This window comes from Coffea arabica, chromosome 6e (assembly GCF_036785885.1).
Source record: "Coffea arabica cultivar ET-39 chromosome 6e, Coffea Arabica ET-39 HiFi, whole genome shotgun sequence".
NCBI classification, from domain to species: Eukaryota; Viridiplantae; Streptophyta; class Magnoliopsida; order Gentianales; family Rubiaceae; genus Coffea; species Coffea arabica.
In genome coordinates this window covers 5,872,330-5,893,449 of record NC_092321.1, presented here as the reverse complement: position 1 = coordinate 5,893,449, position 21,120 = coordinate 5,872,330, and the positions used below count along the sequence as shown (strand labels likewise).

General features: G+C 35.9%; 2 protein-coding genes across 4 annotated transcripts; one reads left to right on the top strand and one right to left on the bottom strand.

Moving 5' to 3' along the window:
- Nucleotides 1-364: 364 nt before the first annotated feature.
- Nucleotides 365-964, bottom strand: LOC140003833 (uncharacterized). The gene has a single exon (XM_072055735.1). The coding sequence runs from the start codon at nucleotides 962-964 to the stop codon at nucleotides 365-367; it is 600 nt and encodes a 199-aa protein (XP_071911836.1).
- A 6,520-nt stretch (nucleotides 965-7,484) lies between these two features.
- Nucleotides 7,485-21,012, top strand: LOC140003831 (protein ENHANCED DISEASE RESISTANCE 2-like). 3 transcript variants are annotated; one of them, XM_072054764.1, is made up of 22 exons: nucleotides 7,487-7,948; nucleotides 9,157-9,231; nucleotides 9,492-9,545; nucleotides 9,626-9,691; nucleotides 9,910-9,968; nucleotides 10,397-10,473; nucleotides 10,959-11,084; nucleotides 11,795-11,829; nucleotides 12,441-12,541; nucleotides 12,612-12,707; nucleotides 13,578-13,642; nucleotides 14,231-14,302; nucleotides 14,896-15,066; nucleotides 15,804-16,006; nucleotides 16,093-16,159; nucleotides 16,268-16,443; nucleotides 17,479-17,580; nucleotides 18,444-18,491; nucleotides 19,134-19,277; nucleotides 19,364-19,459; nucleotides 20,417-20,518; nucleotides 20,766-21,012. In XM_072054764.1, the coding sequence occupies exons 1-22, from the start codon at nucleotides 7,700-7,702 to the stop codon at nucleotides 20,856-20,858; spliced, it is 2,277 nt and encodes a 758-aa protein (XP_071910865.1). In that variant the 5' UTR covers nucleotides 7,487-7,699; the 3' UTR covers nucleotides 20,859-21,012. The 3 variants fall into 3 exon arrangements, with proteins under 3 accessions (XP_071910866.1, XP_071910865.1, XP_071910867.1); XM_072054766.1 differs by lacking the exon at nucleotides 7,487-7,948 and adding an exon at nucleotides 8,007-8,792; XM_072054765.1 differs by lacking the exon at nucleotides 14,896-15,066 and having other exon boundaries at nucleotides 7,485-7,948.
- The last annotated feature ends 108 nt before the right edge of the window (nucleotides 21,013-21,120 follow it).

Here is a 21,120-nt window from a genome sequence, read left to right as displayed (position 1 = left end):
TAGACTAGAAGGATATACAATTTTATACTAATAGAGTACCATAACTTAATCTCCAAAGGCACAAATTTGCTCTAAACCCAAACACACAAGTAAAGGCCTTGATTGCTCCATTTTGATTGCAAAAGTACCCCTCGACATTTTTGCTTAGCTTTCCTCTGCAAGTAGACTGCAACAACACTGCCCCATTAGCTTGTTTACTTCCTCTAATCTCCCTCTTGGCAAAAAAATATCGAGGAAGAATAAAGAAAGCATAACCCACCCGATCTATCCACTTTCTTCCATACGAATTAGCCACGCAATTCGGATAAGATAACAAGGGTCGTCCATTCACTCAGTAATATACTTTAAAGGAAGTAAGGAGGGCTCACGGCAAATCAAGCCTCAACAAACGAAGCAGATCGCTGGTAGCCTCATCAAACTTCTTCTCCTTCTTCGAAAAGAACGCAGGAAAGGGAAGCGAACTCGGGGGAGGAGAAGCCACTATGGGACCCGATCCAGCGTAAAAATCAGAAGCCCTAATTTGCTTCTGAACCATCTCGGGTTCCGGGCCCAACCGACCCGTTGAACACAAAATCAAATCATCCTCATCGCGGCGACCCACAAGCCCTAATTTCTTAGACGCCGTCGCTGGAATTGGAGTCGAAATGGCCTTCTTGCTGCCAGTGCGATTATTATTATTCTTATCATCATCATTCACTGGCAACGGTTCGCCGCGTTTCAGGATCTTAACTTGGCCCATGACGAGATTATTCTTGGCAGCAACAGAAGTCGAGGTAGGAGCTTTGCGAAGATCTGGGTTCACAATCCTAGATCCATCGTGGACGTTAGTTTCGAAGCCAGTGGGGCTCCGTTTTCGGCGGCGAGATCCGGAAGGGTTCGGGTTATTATGACTAGTGGTGTTTCGGCGAGTGTAATAGGGTTTGCGTAGGCAATCATGAGATCGGAGAACGGCGGTGGCACACATCTTTCTGGTTGGCCGGGGAACAGACGTTGGGGAAGATGGTGAGGGGCAGTGATCGATCGAACGAGGAAAGAGAGAAAAGGAGAGAGAAGGAGAGGAAGAGGAAGAAGTCAGTATTTTGTCGCTGTTACTTTACTTGTGGGGGAGTTTGGGGCATCTAGATGAGTGAGAATTGGGGGAGTGCGTGACTAATTTATAGGGGTGGGTTTGTGTGTGATGCGTAGTACGGAATCCTATTTGAGGCTTTTTCTTGTCGGTTTCCAACTTGGTTATATATTTCACAGGGCTCTTGCTTCGGTCGAAAGTATTCTTCTTGTGTCGCAAAAGTTCATAGCATTAATAAGGGTCTAATTGCTGCATAGAGCGTAAATTAATTGAGACTTACCTGTTCTTTGAGATAAGGACTTCTCATGTAATTTAGTATTTTTTATATATTTTTTAAAGCGAGATGATTTAAATTCAAATACATATCTTATCATTCAATTCAATTATCTGGCTCGTTGGTACACTATTTTTCAACTAGTATCTTTTAGAGTAAAAGTTCTATTAACCAATCTTAATTTCTGATTGTTTTCTAATATCAATCACTCTAATTGACATTGGATGGACCTTAATCAAAAACTTAAAAAGATGGAATGGTCAAAACGCAAAATTGGCAACTATGGTAGAATTGCATGGCTAGCGTTTATTTGTAGCTGTATACACCAAATAGCAAGATGTACAAATACAGCTACTGTATGTACAGAGGAAAATGGCCGCAAGTGGTGGGCTTTTTGTGCAGATACTTTTTATTAACCAATTGGATCAAGTAGGGAATGGGAGAAAGTTGACAGGCCACGAAAACTGTGCTCCTAATTTGTGGGCTTTTTTTTCCTCAAAAGAACAATTCGTGGGCTTTTGCCTGATGCCTAGACATCAATGATCCATGAGGACGGTGATCTTATGACATCGTCCAAATTATGGGATTTTTTTTTTTTAAATAAGTTTTAGAGAATGCAGCTATGAGCAGGCTCTTTTCCTTTTTATTTTTTGGCTTAATAAAAGCATTAATTCCCCAATAAGAAATCTCTACAACACAAAAGGAGTAGGAGTTTGATTTGGCGTAAACAATTTAGTGTAATTTTTTTAATTTCAGTTTTACTCTTTAAATTAATTATTAATCAATAAGCATATATACCACAGTTCCTTAAACTATCCGACTTCAAAACGTCTTATCCAAAAAAAAAAAAGGAAAAAAACTCCTTCTCGCCCCCATTATATATCAAACTAAACTACTAAAGATTACACAACTTCTAAAAATTTTCACTCATTTGTCATCTGTCATGACAAAATACTTATTCCGCTACTATACTATCATTATACCGCCTATTATGGATTTACTTGTTACGTTTTGTTGGAAGGAAGATCTTTCATCAATCAATAATTCTTTTATCTTTCATTTTTTTTTCCTTTTAACATGATGTTTCTTTTGTCTTTTATTTTTCTTTTTATTTTCATTAATTTTTGAATAACTAATAAAATTTTGGATGAGTCACGCGCACATCATATGTATTTCTTTTTTTTTTTGAAAACGATAATACTTATATAACTTATTATATTATAGATTATAAGGGAAAAAAGAGTCTAAAAATACTTTTGTTAAATACTAACAAGTACGCAAATTTTACTAGATCAAAGAAAGTGCCTTGACACTACTTTTAAATTTTTCTGGCAGTAGCAAGTTCACATCGCATGTATCTCGATGGCTAGTAACAAATAAATGCACTGAAAAAGATAAGGATGGGAGGTTGGTTGATTAAAAGGTCATGGACCCACCAAGTCGGTTGGGGCAATTCCATTTGTCCAAATATCAGCATCTGTTTTAATTGGACCAAGTCCAAATGTCAATGATTTAGAAGAGATTTACTTTGACTAAAATTATGACCAAATAATCAATTGCTTAATGAATGTGATTCGGGATTAGAAGTCCAAAACTACAATTTCGTAACATGGATACGAAAGCTAAACAAATGTCCCTGTAAGAGACCGCTGTTCCTGGTCCCTGGCATTTGTGTGTTGACTTCTATTGCCTTAAACCAATGTTTTCAAACCCGGACCGTCAATCGAACCGGTAAAGTGAAAGAGTCGAGATTCAATCGATCGGACCGGTTCAATCGGGGTTCAATAAATAAATAAATAAATAAATATATATATATATATATAGACACACACACCTATGCACATAATAAGATATAAATGCTGAACCACAATAAATATTAGAGTAATATCCAACAATTAACACACACACAATTAACATAGTTATCAAACTTACATGTTCAATTGTCTAAATATTAGAATTAACAAAAAACAATACAAGTCTAGAAAACAATCAAAAGTCCAAACGAGTCCAATTTCTGAGGCTTTTATAATCTTCTTCATAATTCTGGGACAACAAAGCTTCAAAAAAAGCCACATTGACAAGTCATCATCATCATCCAAGACCATTATATGAATCACTGACAAGTGATAAAAAGTATAAAATCATATTAGTTTCATCACACCAACTGATACAAATCTTAAAAATAAAAATAAAATAGTACAAATAATTCTATACCAATTTTTATTTGAATATTTAATGCCAATCCTCATCTTCATCATTAAAAAAGTTTCGACACTGAAATGTTTCTAAATCAACATCTTCTGCTTCATCTTCATCATCTAAAAAATCAGCATATTTAATTATATACATATTCAACAATTGAATATCATATCATACTAGCTTTATTTTTGCATCAAACTAATAATTTATGTCAGACTAACCTTCAAGTTGTTCAAAATTTGAACATTGACCATGAAATGGTGGTTCTTCAAGCTCTTCCTTTAACTTCTCATAATCAAGCTCCCCTTCTTGTTCTTCTTCAACCACCCAAAATTCTGTTTTATCAATTGACTCGTAATCAACGGGATCATACGATCTCTTTTGCTGATTATGCCTACAACATATATATATACGTATATATACAACATATACACTTAGTTAGTACTAAAATATTTTTCTTAAAAAGAATGAAATGTCATTTATAAAAATAAACCATTTACATATACCTATACTGCAAACGCAAATTGTAATGCACATATACAAGATCATTGAGCCTTTGATGCTCCAACCTATTTCTTTTCTTAGTATGAATACGTTCAAAAACACTCCAATTATGCTCACATCCTGAAAAAGAAGCTGTTTGACTCAAACCCAAATTGCAAGTTTTTGTAAGTTGGGAGCATCACAACCAAAGAGTTTCCACCAATTCTCTGTCATATTCAAAATTTAAATATAAACAAAATATTTACAAATTAGATATATATTTTAGAAAGATTTAAATGCTAGAAAAATATAAATTACCTGGTCTATCTTTCTTGCTAGTAAGAATAGCAAGTTTTCTGCCAAAACTTCTCTCCCGCTCTCGATACATTCCAATTTCTTTTGTTAAATTTTCCTCAATGCACCAATCCACCTTTGATTCTATGTAATCCAACAAACCATTTGTAATTTCTGGATGTGTAGAGAATGTGACAGTGTCATATTGAAAAGCAGGATTTAAAAATATATGCCGTAGCATGCAAATTTGTCCTCAACATCCTATCCCATCGGTCATTGATGATATCAATGTAAGGCTTATATAGCCTTTCATTATTCCTGAACAACTTCTTGATTCCAGTAATTGCTCTAAACATACCTTCATACACACACCCCAAAGAAGGCCTTTCATCAGTGTCACAAACTAATAATAGGACCCATTATTCTCACTGTAATCAAACAATTATTCCAAAATCTATCATCCAAAACAATTTGTTTGACCTCTCTTCCTTTGTTCATTTTCAAGAACTTTTTGTAATCTCCACTAGTGACTAAAGCTTGTAAGCTGTCTTTGCGATCATGTAAGTTTTTTAGTGCAATAAAAGTGGTGACAAATCGAGTTTCCCCCGGACGAATAATCTCCTTCCACCCATCAATTTTTCTCAACCAATTCAGAACATATTTATGATTATACACAAAAATAGTTACTGAAGAAGCAAGAGACACTAGAGATTTAACAGTACCCATTTCACCAATATCCTTCAAAATCAAATTGATACAATGGGCAGCACATGGAGACTAGCAAATAGTTGGATATCTTTCATTTAATAAAGTTTCTACGGCCTTATAATTGCTAGCATTATCAGTGATTAAATGCACCACATTTTTGGAACCAACCATTTCAACAATTTCAACAAATAGATTGCACAAATTTTCTGCATTTGTCACAATGTCCGATGCATCTATAAACTTAATAAAAGATATACCCTTAGGACAATAAACTAGAAAATTAATCAATGGTCTTTGTCTACTATCTTTCCATCCATCACCTGTTATAGTTCTTTTGACACTACTTTTAAATATTTCTTGGCTGTAGCTAGTTCACATCGCTGGCTAGTAACAAATAAATGCACTGAAAAAGATAAGGACCGGAGGTTGGTTAGTTAAAGGTCATGGACCCACCAAGTCGGTTGGGGCAATTCCATTTGTCCAAATTTCAGCAACTGTTTTAATTGGACCAAGTCCTAATGTCAATGATTTAGAAGAGTTTTACTTATGACCAAATAATCAATTGCTTGATGATTGTGATTCGGGATTAGAAGCCCAAAACTACACAATTTCGTAACATGGGTACGAAAGCTAAACAAATGTCCCTGTAAGACGCCGCTGTCCCTGGTTCCTGGCATTTGTGTTTTGACTTGTATTGCCTTAAACATTGGAGACACTCACATCCTGTTTGGATTCTCATTTTCCTAAAAAAAAATTACTTATTTTTTATGAGAACATGATTTTATATGACCGGAACATTTGTACATGGAGTTCCAAATTTACACCGTAAGAAAATGTTCGAATTACATTATTTGACAATTATATATAATTTGGCAATTTGAACGTTAACAATGAAGGGGGAAAATTATATGAAATGACCGCTCAAAAACTCCCGATGTTTGAAATCATGGCAAGTAATTGCAAGCTTGTTACAACTAACAATTATTGCAGCAACTCTTATTTTGTAAGTAACTTGAATTTGAAACCGTGAGTTAATAAACTTATTAATAATCCATTATCAATGACCTTGAAGTCAAACCATTTTAATGCATTCTTTAATCTTTACCTGCCATGTAACTCAAAGCTAAACAAAATAGTGTAGAAATACTTAAAACTCAGCACCTTAAAAATGAATAGTACCACCAAGTGTGCACAAATGCTGGAGTCCCATTCTCCTACCTAATGCGTTATTATACTAGTTCAGTACCATTTTCTAAACTAAAATAAACAAAACCATTTAAAAAAAAACACCAGATGGTTCCATCTTTGCCGACAATCCACCGGTCCCAATCCCATCCCATCCCACCCCACAATCACTCTGTAGTTACAGCTTCAACAAATTTATCAGCTCTATTTGGATCCCTGTTTTTGGAGTATTTTTTAAATACAATAAAATTTTTTAAAAAGTACTTTAAAAGGTAATCACATGAAGTCCACCTCAAGTTTGGTATGTTTTGCAGTTTATTCCCCTAGTGTTTTATTTTTCCCAATTCATTCCCTTTGTCAGTCCATCTTATCAAATGGACCGTTAAAATCATTGCAGTAAACAAAAATACTCCCCATTTTAATCTTTAAAATTTCTGATGAAAATAGCACTCTTCATGTTCTATAAAAAAGAAGCAACCCTCGCATATTCTCTCCTTCATCCACACATTTGCAATTGAAGCAGAAAAAAAAGTCTCAAAAATTTTCAAATTCATTTTATTGCTTTTCCTCTAAATGTTGTTTATCACCCCATATGAAAAAAATAACCCAAAAAACCTATGGATGTGGTTAAATAATATATTTAAGAAGATTTTGGACATTCAAAAATCCAAAAAGTAGTTTTTTTGAATATTCAAACTACAAGGTTTGATTTTTATGATAAACTAATTATTTTTTTTGTACTTTTTTTAAAAAAATAACTTTAAATTCAAAATATTTTACTTCATGCATGTAATTACTTGGAGTAGATAGACCAGAAGCTTTGTGTGAAGGAAGAGAAATATGTGCTATATTTGATCCAAAATTGTGGACATTATGTCTGTTCTTATTATTCATTTAAGGGAAAACATTAATATTGTCCTTTTGAGCTGTTAAAAAGAAAACAAAATGTTAGGTGACAAACTGCAAAACACGCCAAAAACCCAATATTAGGGAACTTGAAAAAAATCCAAAATCCAACGGCACGGATACGAGGCACAAACGGTTGCGCGTAATATTGGTTAAACACGATGTAACTTTTTTTTCACAGGATGTATTTTCAGAACAAATAGTGATGGGCCCCACACTTGGCACGAAAATTGAGTTACATGGTGTAATCTCAGCCGCACAAAATTTTGAGGGCAAATCTTAGCCCTTAACCGTGCAGGACGGTCATACTGATGACCGTCCCTGCCCCAAATCCCAACGGCACAGTCATATCCTCCACTGGGTCCACCCTCTTTCCAACTCATTTCTCCAGAATACAAATTGCCACGTCAACCAAATCTGACAATAATGAATTCCACAGATCAAACACGCACTACACACTCTTTCTTCGTTGTCCCAACGCAAGTCAATTTCTTATATATGTCTCCGTCCTACCTACTGATGATCAGATTCAATTAGCTCATTCATCGTCGTCTTTTATTGTTTCTGGAAGTTAACGAATTGAAATGGCCAGCTGGGGGGGCGCATTGAAGAAGGTGGCCAGCGAAGGAGGAGGAGGATCCGAGAGTGGAGGCTCCGAGAGCGGTGCCGACGACAGCAGCGGCAATAGCAGCAATACTTTCGAGTATTTCGGATGGGTCTATCACTTAGGAGTTAATTCCATTGGTCATGAATATTGCCATCTCCGTTACCTCTGTATCCGAGGAAAGTACGTCGAGATGTACAAAAGAGACCCTCGCGAAAATCCTGGCGTTGTTAGTCCTCGTATTCTAAATCACCTTCTTTTCTTTGTTTATTTATTTATTTTTTTTGAAGTGCTTTATGGGCTTTGTTTGGTTTGCGAGGATGATTAGGAGAGAAAAGAACCGAAGAGGTTTAAGAACCGAAGAGGTTTAAGGATTTATTGGTTGTTGGATCATGTTAACCGCTTCGCGTGCCCTGGACTTGGCCATTTTTCTTTTGTCTCCTAACCTTAAAATGATGGCACTATACTATAATTTTGAATGTTCAAGCTTTCAGTAACTATTTTCATGGTTATTAACGTCTTAGTTGTGCTGTGCTGAGCTGACTAGAAGCTGAATCCAGGTATCTTATTTTGATGGGTTCATGAGGTGGCGGAATGATGGTAGCGCGTACCATGACAAGTCCCATTCTGAACATACCCAAACACGAGTTTGTTTTTAACCGTGTGTTCCTTTTTAACTGTTGCTTGCGTTGATTGTTTACGTGGATCATTTGATTCAGTTGTTCGATTTGAGTTAGGGAACATTATTCACTCAATTGCCTTCTAGCTGAATTTTGGACTGTGTACTGAGGGATTGGGGATGGTGAACCGTGGAGAAGGCAGTTTGGGGCCTTCTGATTGAAAATAGATTTGTAGGCTGTGGGTGCTGTAGTTGCTGGAGATAGAACTTTTACCATTTAGATTAATAGCAGAGTAGAACACTTGAGGAGAAAATGCTGGAATAATGGTCGGTTTTGCAACTTTAGAAGGATGATAAAAAGCCTCAGAATTGACAGAGCAATTGAAGTTGAAATATCACTTTTATCCTCTTGGGTACTCAAAGATGACATGCCTCCTTTCTCTTGACTTTTGAGGTACATCCACATGAAATAATGTGCTCGCTGATACTTTGGAGGTCTGAAGAAACTTTTGCTTAATGCGCTTGATGTTCTCTTAAAACTCAATCTTAATGCTTTTGTTTCATTAATCGCGTTGCGTTTCACAATGTCCATTTGATTATTGCCAATGTGATGTTTGCTTATTGCACATTCAAAACAGTTATATACTAGACTAGTTTAAGTTCTCAATGTCAATCATGTCCTATCTCTTTTCATCCTTCCTCTATGTGCCCTAGTGGTGTCTGTATTTTCACTTGGAGAAAGCATTTCCATTCTTGAACAGGAATAGTTTTGATGGTCATTGTTTTGTCCAATAAATGTTAGTGGTGCATTATTGCAGAAACCCATTCGGAGGGGTGTTGTCGGTCACACACTTATGGTGGAAGAGCTAGGTCGCCGAAAGGTTAACAGTGGGGTAAGTTTCGTTTTGGGATCTATTCCTAGTTGCTTTTGTTCATGCTTACTTAAAATGCTTTTCTTCTTGTGTGTCATGTTTCTCTATTTCAAAAGTAAGATGTTTGTTGCCCCTTTAGCTTTATTAGTCCCTTTTCACAAGTTCTCCTTTTTTACTTCGTGTTGGGTTTTGTTTCTTCCAAGTGTTTCAAAACATATTTCAAACTCCTAATCGGATTAGCTAAACTAATATAGTAGTGCTTTGCTTTTGCACTTTTATAGGATCTTTACGTTCTAAGATTTTACAACCGGTTGGATGAGACAAGAAAGGGAGAAGTAAGTAAAACATCTATTAGCTGAAATTGAGCTCTTGTTTGTTAAATCATCTCACACTAAGTGATTGTGATTGCTGCAAGATTGCTTGTGCTAACGCTGGTGAGGCCCGAAAATGGATGGAAGCATTTGATCATGCAAAGCAACAGGTATGAGCAATTTTGTTAGGTATGTACTTTTGATTTGCTTGTAACCACTTAATGCATGACCATATCATGTTTTGTTAACGTTTAGCTCTACAAAACAAGATTCCTGGATAAGGTTTTTGAGTGATTTTCAGTTTCCACGTTCAAAGAAATGGACTGATTGAGTGAATCTTATTAATGTTACCTTGTTTTCTGTGAACTCTTCAACTCTTGATTTTTAGGCGGAGTATGAGCTTTCAAGAGGTGCTAGCACAAGAAGCAAGTTGAACGTGGAGAACGAGTATGTACACAATTGCCAAATTGTTCAGTTGTAGAAACTTTTTGTACAATTTTGTGTAATTGATTGCTTTGACTTCCCTTCTTCAGGAGAAAACTTGAAAATATTAGGATATGGAGCAACATATTATGATGGGTATAGGCATATCTGGGATAAAAGTTGAATGGATTGTCCAAAGTTTTTTGTCGTTATCCTTTAGTAGTTTTTTGTAGTGCTTATAATCAAGTATAGTGTACATATTAACATGAAATTTCTTTCATATGACAACGATACTCTTATTTTCCTTGCAATGCTTGCTCTTAAATATGGTTCACTTTATTTTTCATATCACAAGTTTTTTAAGTGCACTTCTGTGGAATTTTGTGTATATTTTTAAACTTGTTTTCTGAAAATTTATGAAGAAAAATAACAATACTTTTTTTTGTGTGAAGGATCAATCTTGAAGGGCATCGGCCTAGGGTAAGGCGGTATGCACATGGCTTGAAAAAGCTTATAAGAATAGGACAAGGTGAGCCAGTTTGAACACGTTTGCGTATTATTTCATGACATACTTTTTGAGATTTCTTTCATTTTACAGTTAGATTGCGTGCTTCTGTGTGCCATTTTTTTTTTCTTTAGTTAATCTTAGTTGATGATGTAACTGCTCAGCTCTGAGGAACAAAACAGTATATGGCCAAAAAGAACTTTAATTTTTTGTGCTCTATACCTTTATATCATTTTTCAGTTGTCTAGGTGTCTTGTGAACAATGTGGTGGTCTGTCTTATGCTTGATCATATGCTTAAGCTTGAAAGATATGGCTCTGTAGGTACAAGGTAGGTTGAGCTTTAAATGCTAGTAATTTTATTGTTTCATGGTCCACAGGTGCTGCGCAGTGTGTTATTAATGTTTCAGTTGTCGTATATGTCTCCATGACGTATATATAACCTTGACTGGTAAAATTGAAACAATCTTCTTTCAAATTGTCCGTGATCGGTTCTGTTTGTTGGACTTAGGTCCTGAGATGCTATTACGCCAATCATCAAGCTTGGAGGGGAGAGGCAGAGCAGATGCATTCTTTGATGCACATGGTGGAGATGCAGTTGAAGCACATGAATGGAAATGTGTCCGGACAATCAATGGTATCTTTTTTTTTTTGTAATGGCCTTTTCTTTTTCTTTAGTTCATGTTATTAGACATTGTGAAGTAATAAATGACTGACTGGAACCAGTATAGCAATTTTGGCTTCCTAGGAAATGAACCTCTGATCTTCTGTTATTGATTGCTGAGGCAAATAGAAGACATGGCCATGAATGTCGAATGTTCCATACCTCTCATACATTATCTGTTCGCATGGTTGTGTATTTCCAGTAGCCACCATGATGATTATGGTCAATTGATTTAGGTTGCTTACATCATACATGATTTCAGATTTCTCTGTGTGCATGTAGCAGTAAAGTAGTGTGAGTACTTTATGCTTCTCATCATTATGTTGGTGCTGCTTTATGGCACTTGATCATCTCACATTATATTGTTCAACATTAAATGAAGTTCGGGCTACCCTTTATTATATTTTATTTTCTTAAATGGTTATCTCCATAGTCGATACTTGCATAAAAGTTGACTTCGTCTTATTTTCATATATGATGAGATGATGTTTAAAATGATTGGACTGTTGTTTCTTATTAGTGTGTGTGCTTGAAATATGCTCACTCTTAGTCATGCAAGAGGCTAAGAATAATTTCTTTATATCATGTTATTCGAAAATTTGATATTTTACCAGACAATTTCTTTATCTGGATGTTCCCGCTTTTTTTTTTTTAAAATAAATTGTTCAATGTTTATTTTTCAGGTGTTAGAATATTTGAAGATGTAGCTAGCTCTGAGGTATCTTCTATAATTTGTATATAAATTTACAATGGCGTCTATAATGTTTTGTGCTTTGCAATCTTCATAAAATCATTACTTCTGCCTTGCATAGTGTGATGTCAATAAATTAAATACCAAGGTGACGACACTGAGTTTCTCCTCCCCCGGGGGGACGTCCCCGCCTTTCTTTGGAGCCGAGGAAGCTAATTAATCAGGAAATGTTTGGTTTTCTTGTTTCATGTTCATTAAAAGTTAGTGTTTATTCCGAAAGCTGTCAAAGTTTAGGTCTTCACAGTTTTTAGTGTCCTACCTTCATGGCTTGAATACTGTGGAGAACAACTAAACTTCATGAACTTATGAACAATATGTTAATGTATTAAAGGTCTTTATGTCCAATTATTGGACACCTTTAATTTTCATGCGCACTGAGTTGCATATTTAGTCCTTCTGACAAAAGAGGTGTGACGGCAGATCAGCTGGGGATCATGATTTGTGGGCTTGAAATGAACTTCTAGCTTGAAGAGAGTATTTGACAGAGTCCTGAGAGTGCATGTATTCCCAGATTTTTCTGTTTGTTTATCCTCATCTTTCCTCACTGCTTTTAATGGTTATGCATGTTGCTTTTGTAGAGTGGTAAGGGCGTTGTTGTCAAGGCTGTAGGTGTTGTTGATGCCAGTGCTGACACTGTCTTCGATGTGGTTTTGAGTCTTGATCGCCACCAGAGATATGAGTATGTGTATCATACTCTTCTGTCTGTGGATTATCTTGCCACCAAAGATTCACTAACATTTATACTACAGGTGGGATACATTGACAGGTGACTTGGAGTTGGTTAATTATGAAAATGGACACTATGACGTCGTGTATGGAGTTTTTGATCCCAATTATTTAACTTGGTATGTATTAAAGCAGAAAATTGTGTTTTGTGCCTTTCTTTTTCCTATTCTTTTCTGAAACTTCCATTTCAGAAGTGTAAATCAAAAACAGAAAACTTGCCACCCTAAGTTCTAGATTATGGTATTATAGAGTTATTTATAGTTACTGCGCTTGTATTCAACTATCATCAAACTGTTTTGATATATTTTCTGTAATTCTTCTACCATTCTTGAAATAACCTGAATAATGTCATTTTCTCATTCTGCCACTATTATGTCACATGCATTGAATTTCTTCCAAGAAATACTTTAATCTTCATTTTCTTTTGTTTTCTCTAATCCATTATGGACAATAAATTTGTATTTTTCTAAATATCATTCCTCAGCAACAATTCTGTAATAAATAGGTAAGTTGAACAAAGCTTGTTGGACTAGTGGATATATTGGTGTTCAATGGACATTATACACTTAGCATATTATCCCAAACTACATTTTTGGGTCTTTGAAGTGAGACAGTGGTAATAGAGCTTATAGAATCAAAGGGTGAACCTCGACTGAGTGTGTTTTCTGCTCAAGCTAGATCTTTCTAAACTCATTCTAGGTCTATATATCCTAACAAGAGCTGTTTGAGTTGGTTATTAGCATGGCAGGCTGAGTATGATGAGTAGGGGAATTCAACCCTTTTGATGTTCATACTTCAAAACAAACACGCCTTGCTCCTTAATTGCTTTATGAAGCAACAGATGTAGATTGCAGATAGCAAAATACAGTTCTTTGTTTGTTGGTTGAATTCAATATGCAAATGCAACTGGATCATCTAGCTAAGAGATTTGAGCTCCCCATTGAACCTTTTATCTTTTCTCATGAACTTCTTAAGTGTTGTGTCTGCAGGTGGCGGTCCAAGAGAGATTTTGTTTTCTCTAGGCAATGGTTTCGTGGACAGGATGGAACATATAGTAAGATTCTCTTTATTTGCTTAGTTTGATGACTGCTCTACCATATACTTCTATATTCTTTTGTATTCTTAAATAAGCAATATTGGAGTTAGGCATTGGCACAAAATGTTCAAGAGAGCTGTGAAACAGCATATAATGGTAATAATACAGAATATGCACATGTTTCTAGTCATCCTCCTGAAAATTTCCCGTGAAAATTAAGGCTACATCAACTATCATAGAGGTTGTAAAATAACAAAGCTATTATAGTTTAGTACCATCTCTTGGTGGAAGGTGGCGTGTTCCTGGAAGGCTATTCACACGAATAGAAAACTTTAAAGATAAAAGAAAGAACGGACCAAAACTGCAAGTCATGCTCAACATATGACAACATTAAATCAGACTTTATCCTACAAGAGCCCATGAAGTACTGGAAAATATTGCAGAGCCCCAGACACTGGATACTTGAAAACTTCCATCATCGTACTGGACTGAAATTATGCAGAAACTGCCAAAGCCAATGACTCTGCAGAATATGCACACAAATTTATTGCGTTTCTTGTATTCTTCAATGTTATTGTGCATGACGCTTCTTATGTAATGATGCAGCAATCTTGCAGTTTCCTGCCGTGCACAAGAACCGGCCACCAAAATCTGGATATCGACGCACCAAAATTAATCGTAAGAGATTCTATGTATTTGTGATCCTTTTGCTTGCTTACTCCTAACCTGTCACAATTTGTGGCGATGGCATAAAACATCATTACTTTGGCACAATTATCTGTCCATTCGTTCTGATTCTTGGAAAAAGTTTTGGAAGCAGACATGGTTCTGCTCTTTAGTTTTATTTCCACAAACCTTTGAGAAAAGATCTTAATCTTTTATTTGAGAACCATTAGACATTCTGGACAAGTTGAACTTTTTCCACGTGGAATCCTTTGTGAGACCTTGTCCTAGGTTTGACAGGGGAAGATGGTCTTGAGACTTTTTAAGGTTTTGTAGAAGTATCAGATCCATTTGTTGCAATTTTAATTGCACTGCATGCAATGTTTTGGAATCTTGCCTTTCTCTTCGTGCTGTTTTCCTTATTTTGATTGCTTGCAACTAGTGGTTAACTCTCTGTTGTCTATATAAATATAATTTTCTGAACATCTGCATTTGTGTGTACATTTGGTATGACTGCTTCTTATTACTGACTAGACACTATCAGTCGAATGACATAGCTTGCCGTATTAAGTTTTCCTGACTCTTTCTTTGTTTTCATTCCAATGTAGCTTCTTCATGGGAGATAAAAAACTTAAATACATCCTCATCATCAAAGGTGGCCCAATGCCTTGTGACACAAACGCTAGAGATAAACACCAAAGGCTGGTTTAAATGGAAGAAGGATTACAGCCCTAAGTTCGAAAAAACTATTCCATTTGCACTGCTGAGTCAAGTGTCAGGTTTCTGATTTCTATACATTTAACAATTTATCATTTTTTCCTCCTTTATGTACAACTAGTAAAAAGAGAAGATTGAGGATATTCATGAACCATCTTCATAATCACCAAAAACTATGCATCTAAAATGATATCTACATTTATCTTGTGAACAACTGAAATTTCTGGGCAGTATATTGCTGCTTTGCAAGTTTGATACAATAACTATGCTTTGTTTTTAAGTAAATAATTGAGAAAGACAGGTTTTGTTGAAACCTAATGTAGGTATTAGTTTTTTCCATGTTAAACTTGGTCTATCCTTATCCTTCAGGAGAACTATGTAGCCCTTTAATGTTTGTCTTGTATACCAAGCATGGATTCCAAGCTTGCCATGCTGTCTTTATCCCCTAGCAATAATGCCATGTTTGCTTATTTTCCACCTACCAACTCAACGCTTATTATTAACTTAAAACTTCTTCTCTTCTCCTGAAAACTTAATGCCAGACCATCTGCATTCGCCATTTTCGATTATTGCTGAAACAATTCTCTCACCTAAATGCTTGCAATGTTCTTGCCACTCTGCTTGTAGGAGTCTTCTTAAACAAATAAAGCTGTTGGTGTCCCAATGGTTGCACAGGCAATTGCTTGACAACATATGGACAGTTTAAGTTAAAACACTTTAATGTGCCCTAAGAAATCAATTGTATTTAATGCTGAATGCACATACGGCTAATCTTAACATACTTGATGACTTTGTTTAGGTTTGAAGGAATATGTTGGAGCTAATCCTGCACTTACAGCTGAATCTCCCACAACTGTTATCCATTCTAAGATTTCCGATGTTTTAGAATCCAATGGTGAATTGGAAGTGGCAGAAGCACCAGATGAATTCTATGATGCAATTGCTGGTGATTCATCTTCAGAAGATGATAACAGCGATGATGACTCAGAAAAAGTCAATAAGGTCCGTATTTGTTTGTTTCATCTCCCTTCCTGATCATACAGCGACTTGTCTTTTGAGAATCTAAACTCGTCCTTTTACTCTACCAGAATAGAAGAATCAAATTGAAAAATGTTTCATGGGCCATAGCAAGCTTGGCATTGCAGAGAATGTCAGGTATCTCTTCTTTTGTGCACATGTGCTCTATTTATACATATGTAACTATTTTAACAGATTCAAAAAGTAGCATATGCACCATAAAAAGTTTATTGCTTGAACGTGCAGCACCAGATGCTAACAAGGAGTTAAACCCAGATGTCACTCCAATCAATCTTGACGCATTTCAGTTCCATGGTTCCATGCAACGAGGGGGGGATGAGACTGATACTAACTGCTGGACTTCTCCTAGTGGCACAGGATTCATGATCAGAGGCAAGTCATACTTGAAAGACAGCATAAAGGTATGTCTCTGTGATATTGATATTGATGCTCTATGCAATGATAGGTGGAGCTATTATTGTTTTTTTTTTAACTGATGCTATATTTTGCAAAGTGCAGAGCAGAAAGTTGATCTCTTCCATATAGCATTGTGCTTTTTCATCTTTCTCCATGCATTGCAATCGTACTGGTTTTTTTGACCTTCTAATCATTAATATGTCCCACTGAATGCACATCATCGATCAAATTGAAGAAAAACTAAGGTTGCCAGGGATTATGATCAACAGAATAGGGATGTCTCATTGATGATGTGGCCACCATGGGAAATGGGGGAGGCCAACATGCACATAATACCCTTCCCTGAGCAATCTGGCTGTTTGCGTTTATCATATGTGTTGCCTTTGGGGCCTTTTTGTGGTATCTATGTAATTGTGAAGTTTTTCAGTCAAAATATTTGCTTCAGTGCAAAGTAAAGTTTTGCCCTTTCAAATACTTGCAACTCATAGCTTAGTAGTCAACTCCTTGAACGAATATGTGATTAAAGCCAAATGTTGGGTAGCATTTTGCATAACATAGCATGAACTCCTGACTTGTTATTCGCCATGTGGAATTGGATTCCTGAGTTATGTGTTGATATAGTCAATCATGTCCTTTCTAGCCCTTCAAAGATTGATTCGCATACAACAATTGAGGCTTACTTGTTGAAATTGTTTTCTTAATATTTATAAAAAAGCTAATCTTGGAAGACTGATCCGCATCTCCAATCTTCAATCCTTTTTCGTACATTTCCATTTTACAGTTATTCATAAAGAGCCGTAAACAGTTGAGATAAATGCCCAGTGCATATACCCGAGTCTGTCATCATTGCAAGTTATGTTTTGTAGGGATCCAAGGCCAACCCCACTCATTACCAAATTAATAGAAAATTGCATGTTGATAGTAAGAAATTAGTCACGATTTAGGTATCAGATTGTGTACAATATGATCTCTTGCATCCCTATCAAAGTTTGATGTCTTCGCAGCTTTAATCTGACAAATGTAGCTCTTCCTCGATGCAGGTAAAAGGGGGTGAGCCACTTCTGAAGCTCATAGCTGTGGACTGGTTTAATGTAGATAACCGTGTTGACAACATTGCACTGCATCCTAAATGCCTTGTTCAGGTAATCAACAGCATCTATAATTATATAAATAGGAGTCTACTCCAGGCAGGTTTAACCATAAGAGTCTCTTTTTTCTCCTGATTTTTTGAAAATAAAGGAAGTTGAGTAAACCTAAAAATAATAATAAAATAAAAACTTAGTAGTTCCCACGTGCATTGTAACAAGCTATGTCACATCCTAGGAAAAATAATGTTTGGTGTTTTTGTGCTGTGCCAAGATATATAGTTGGAAAAAAAAAAAGTGATGGCATGAACTCTTCTCACCTATAATGCCTTTGAATCTATGTATGAAGAATCTGATACTCTGACCATTCCCCCATGCCGCATCCCGCAATCCAAAAGCAGAAAAAGAAAATAAGAATAATCTGACAATCTTTGAATGGAAAGTTGAAACTTAATGGCATTTGGCAAAAGTTCGGTTACAATTATGCAAAACATTGCAGAGAGTCTTTTGAGACCTCTAGGAAACCCTCTCGATACCTTTTCCCTTATATTGTGTTAGGAGAAAATCTCAAGCAAATGGGTGTTTGTTGTAATTTAAAGTGGTCTTGTTGCCGAGTTGTCTTCTCAGTCTCACAATGGATTGTCTCCATGGTCAAACACAAATATGGAAATAAATTCTGATAAGAACTCTGGATCTCAAATTTTGCAATCCACATTATATATTTGTTGGCTTTCTTGCATTTCTATACTTAATATGGCCTTTAATTATGTATAAGGCTGCAATGCGTTTGTTGTCATCCTTGTCCATGTGAGTTTGTGAAACAGGAAAGTTTGGTGCTTCTAGGCTCCTTCCATCTTCATGTCACCATCTGGTGGTGTGGTAATTGGTTCATGCTATCTAACATAGTTTGGTGATTACAGTCTGAAGCAGGGAAGAAAGTTCCGTTCATCCTTGTTATAAATCTTCAGGTGTGTGCTAGGATTTATTGTGGCTTGCCTCTCTGTTTATGGATGTTATGAGAATGTCTTTGCATATACAAGCAATTAATTTTCAAGGGACTGCAAAGCAAAACATTTTCTAATTCTGCATTATAAAAGAGGATTTCTCATCCTCTATTCATGCATCCTTCATCTCAATAGACTTCCTTCTTTACCTGAGAAAAGCCATATGCTCTGCATATGCTAAAGAGTTGTCTTCATATACTAAGCATTATGCAAGTTGAAACGTGACATTCACCACATACAAGCCGTGGAAAATACTGGTTAATATTGATATTTGGTTAATCTACATTTGACATTCAACTGATTTTCAGGAATATGGGCATAGCTGAAATTAGATTGAGAGCTGAGAAATAATCATTATTTCATTAAGTGAAAAAGAAGAAAAAGGTCTCAAGAAATCTAATTTTGGAGTGACAAATGTAATCTGTTGCTGATATTGTTCCCTAATATGTTTTGAATTAGTTATGTTTCCTTTTTTGACGGAAATCTTGTAATGTTTTTAACAGAGGAGTAGGAACCACAATGAGATACATCATTTTCTTTATTTTTTGGGTTAGCATGCACACCTTCTGAGAACAGGAGATATTCTTCCTGGTTTAACTATGTCAGGTTCCTGCCAAACCAAACTACAGCATGGTTCTTTATTATGCTGCTGACAGACCAGTAAATAAAAATTCTTTGTTGGGTAAATTTGTGGAGGGGACTGACATGTTCCGGGATTCAAGATTCAAACTGATTCCAAGCATTGTTGAGGTATGGATTGCAGACTGGTGTCTATCTAGTACATGTGGTATTCATGAGCTTTTGACGCCAGTTCTCTTTGGCAATTTGCATGACAGGGATATTGGATGGTCAAACGTGCCGTTGGAACTAAAGCTTGCCTGCTTGGGAAAGCAGTAACGTGCAAATACCTTAGACAAGACAATTTTCTGGAGGTAGGACTCAAACTTGATAAGAATTTATACAAGTCTTTACTAGGTTTTCCAATGATGAGAAATTATGGGTTTTGTTTACATCATTTTTGAAGTGCAATCAACTAGAATCTGAACCATCAAAAATCTTTGTTAGTTCCATGAGCTTGAATATGGTATGTGAGAACCCAATACCATTGACAGATTCACCTATTGATTCATATATTGTTCGCTATTTGAGCAAGATCCGGTAGTAGTTCCTGAATCATGACGTGCAAAAAGGAGATTTCAGATGTCAATAGTGACTGTGTCTTATGCATCTAGACTTTGCTTGTCTGAAGAATCTTATACTGTCAAGTGTAGGAAACCTTAATCCTATTTCTATTACTTTCAGTGATGTGCAAATTTTTCTTAGGTCAAACCTTAAAGTCTGCTATTCTCGAAATTATTTATGCATTTGTCACTTGGGGCTATTTAATCTCATATAATACTAAAACGTAATGGTTTTGTGACTATGTTTAAAAATTTGCCTTTTCTATATGAAGTTTTCTTTTTCATCATTGGCATCAAACAGTTACTAGTCAGTTTCATTTCCCTTTATGTGACATTATAAAAGGTTTTTGTATCCGTATGAAAATTGATACAGTAGGAAACTTGTTTTCCCTTTGGTGAATCATGAAATGATTTTCCTACTCATTGCCTTCTCATGATTGAGTTTTAATTTGCTGCTGTAACTACTTTCAACTTGGATATTCAGTGCAAACCATTGCACATATCCCCTTTTCTTTTGCTGTTTATCAGATTTAGAACATCAAAACTGTTGGACAAATTACTAATATCAGATAAAGAAATGTTTTAGTATCTGTCTTAACAGACTTCACCTGTAAGAGGCATCGTCACTTCAACTCTTTTCTGCATAACTTTGCCGCTTGTTAGTCTTTCTGTTCTGTTGGGAAACTGATAAGTGTTCCTTACATGCAGATTGATGTGGACATTGGCTCATCATCTGTGGCAAGGAGTGTGATTGGTCTTGTCCTTGGATATGTCACCAGCATTGTCGTTGATCTTGCAATATTGATAGAGGCAAGTATACTTTCCTCTTACTCTGAAACGCAATAGGTGCATTGAATATTTTATCTCTAAATTGCGCGGAGTGAAACTCATTAGGTGCATTAAATATTTTACCTCTAAATTGCTTGGACTGAGAATGAGTTAACATTCTCGGGCTTAAAATTTTTTTTTTTTTTTTTAAAGTTTGGGAATTTTGCAATTCAAGATTTTAGGTTTCTCTCTATCTTGGCACTAAAACCTGTTTACTTCTGTTTCGTAGGCAAAAGAAGAGGCAGAACTACCCGAGTATATTCTAGGAACTGTTAGACTAAATCGCGTTAGGCTTGATTCTGCTGTACGATTGGAGAATTGAGGTTTTTGATAAGTAAGAGCATTTTTACTACTTATTGAAAAAAAAAAAATTTTTTTTTTGACCATTCTATTCTATGTGGTTGAGCTGTTATTCTCCCTGTATTGATTCTGATATTTTACAAAAATCATGCGGAACCGTGATAGTTTACTAGATATCCCTCAAATTGTAGTTTTGTGCTGAGGAAAAGCCTCTACTTTTGCCCCTGCTCTTCTGTGCAACAAAGCCATCTCTTCGCGACTATAAAAAGATTTTGGTGTAAAAT

Bases quoted from the DNA above. Each gene is read 5' to 3' on its own strand.
- LOC140003833 (XM_072055735.1), bottom strand. From the start codon at position 964: ATGTGTGCCACCGCCGTTCTCCGATCTCATGATTGCCTACGCAAACCC.
- LOC140003831 (XM_072054764.1), top strand. From the start codon at position 7,700: ATGGCCAGCTGGGGGGGCGCATTGAAGAAGGTGGCCAGCGAAGGAGGA. The intron at 16,444-17,478 runs GTATGTCTCTGT...TCCTCGATGCAG, and splicing joins ACTTGAAAGACAGCATAAAG to GTAAAAGGGGGTGAGCCACT. The intron at 20,519-20,765 runs GCAAGTATACTT...TCTGTTTCGTAG, and splicing joins ATCTTGCAATATTGATAGAG to GCAAAAGAAGAGGCAGAACT.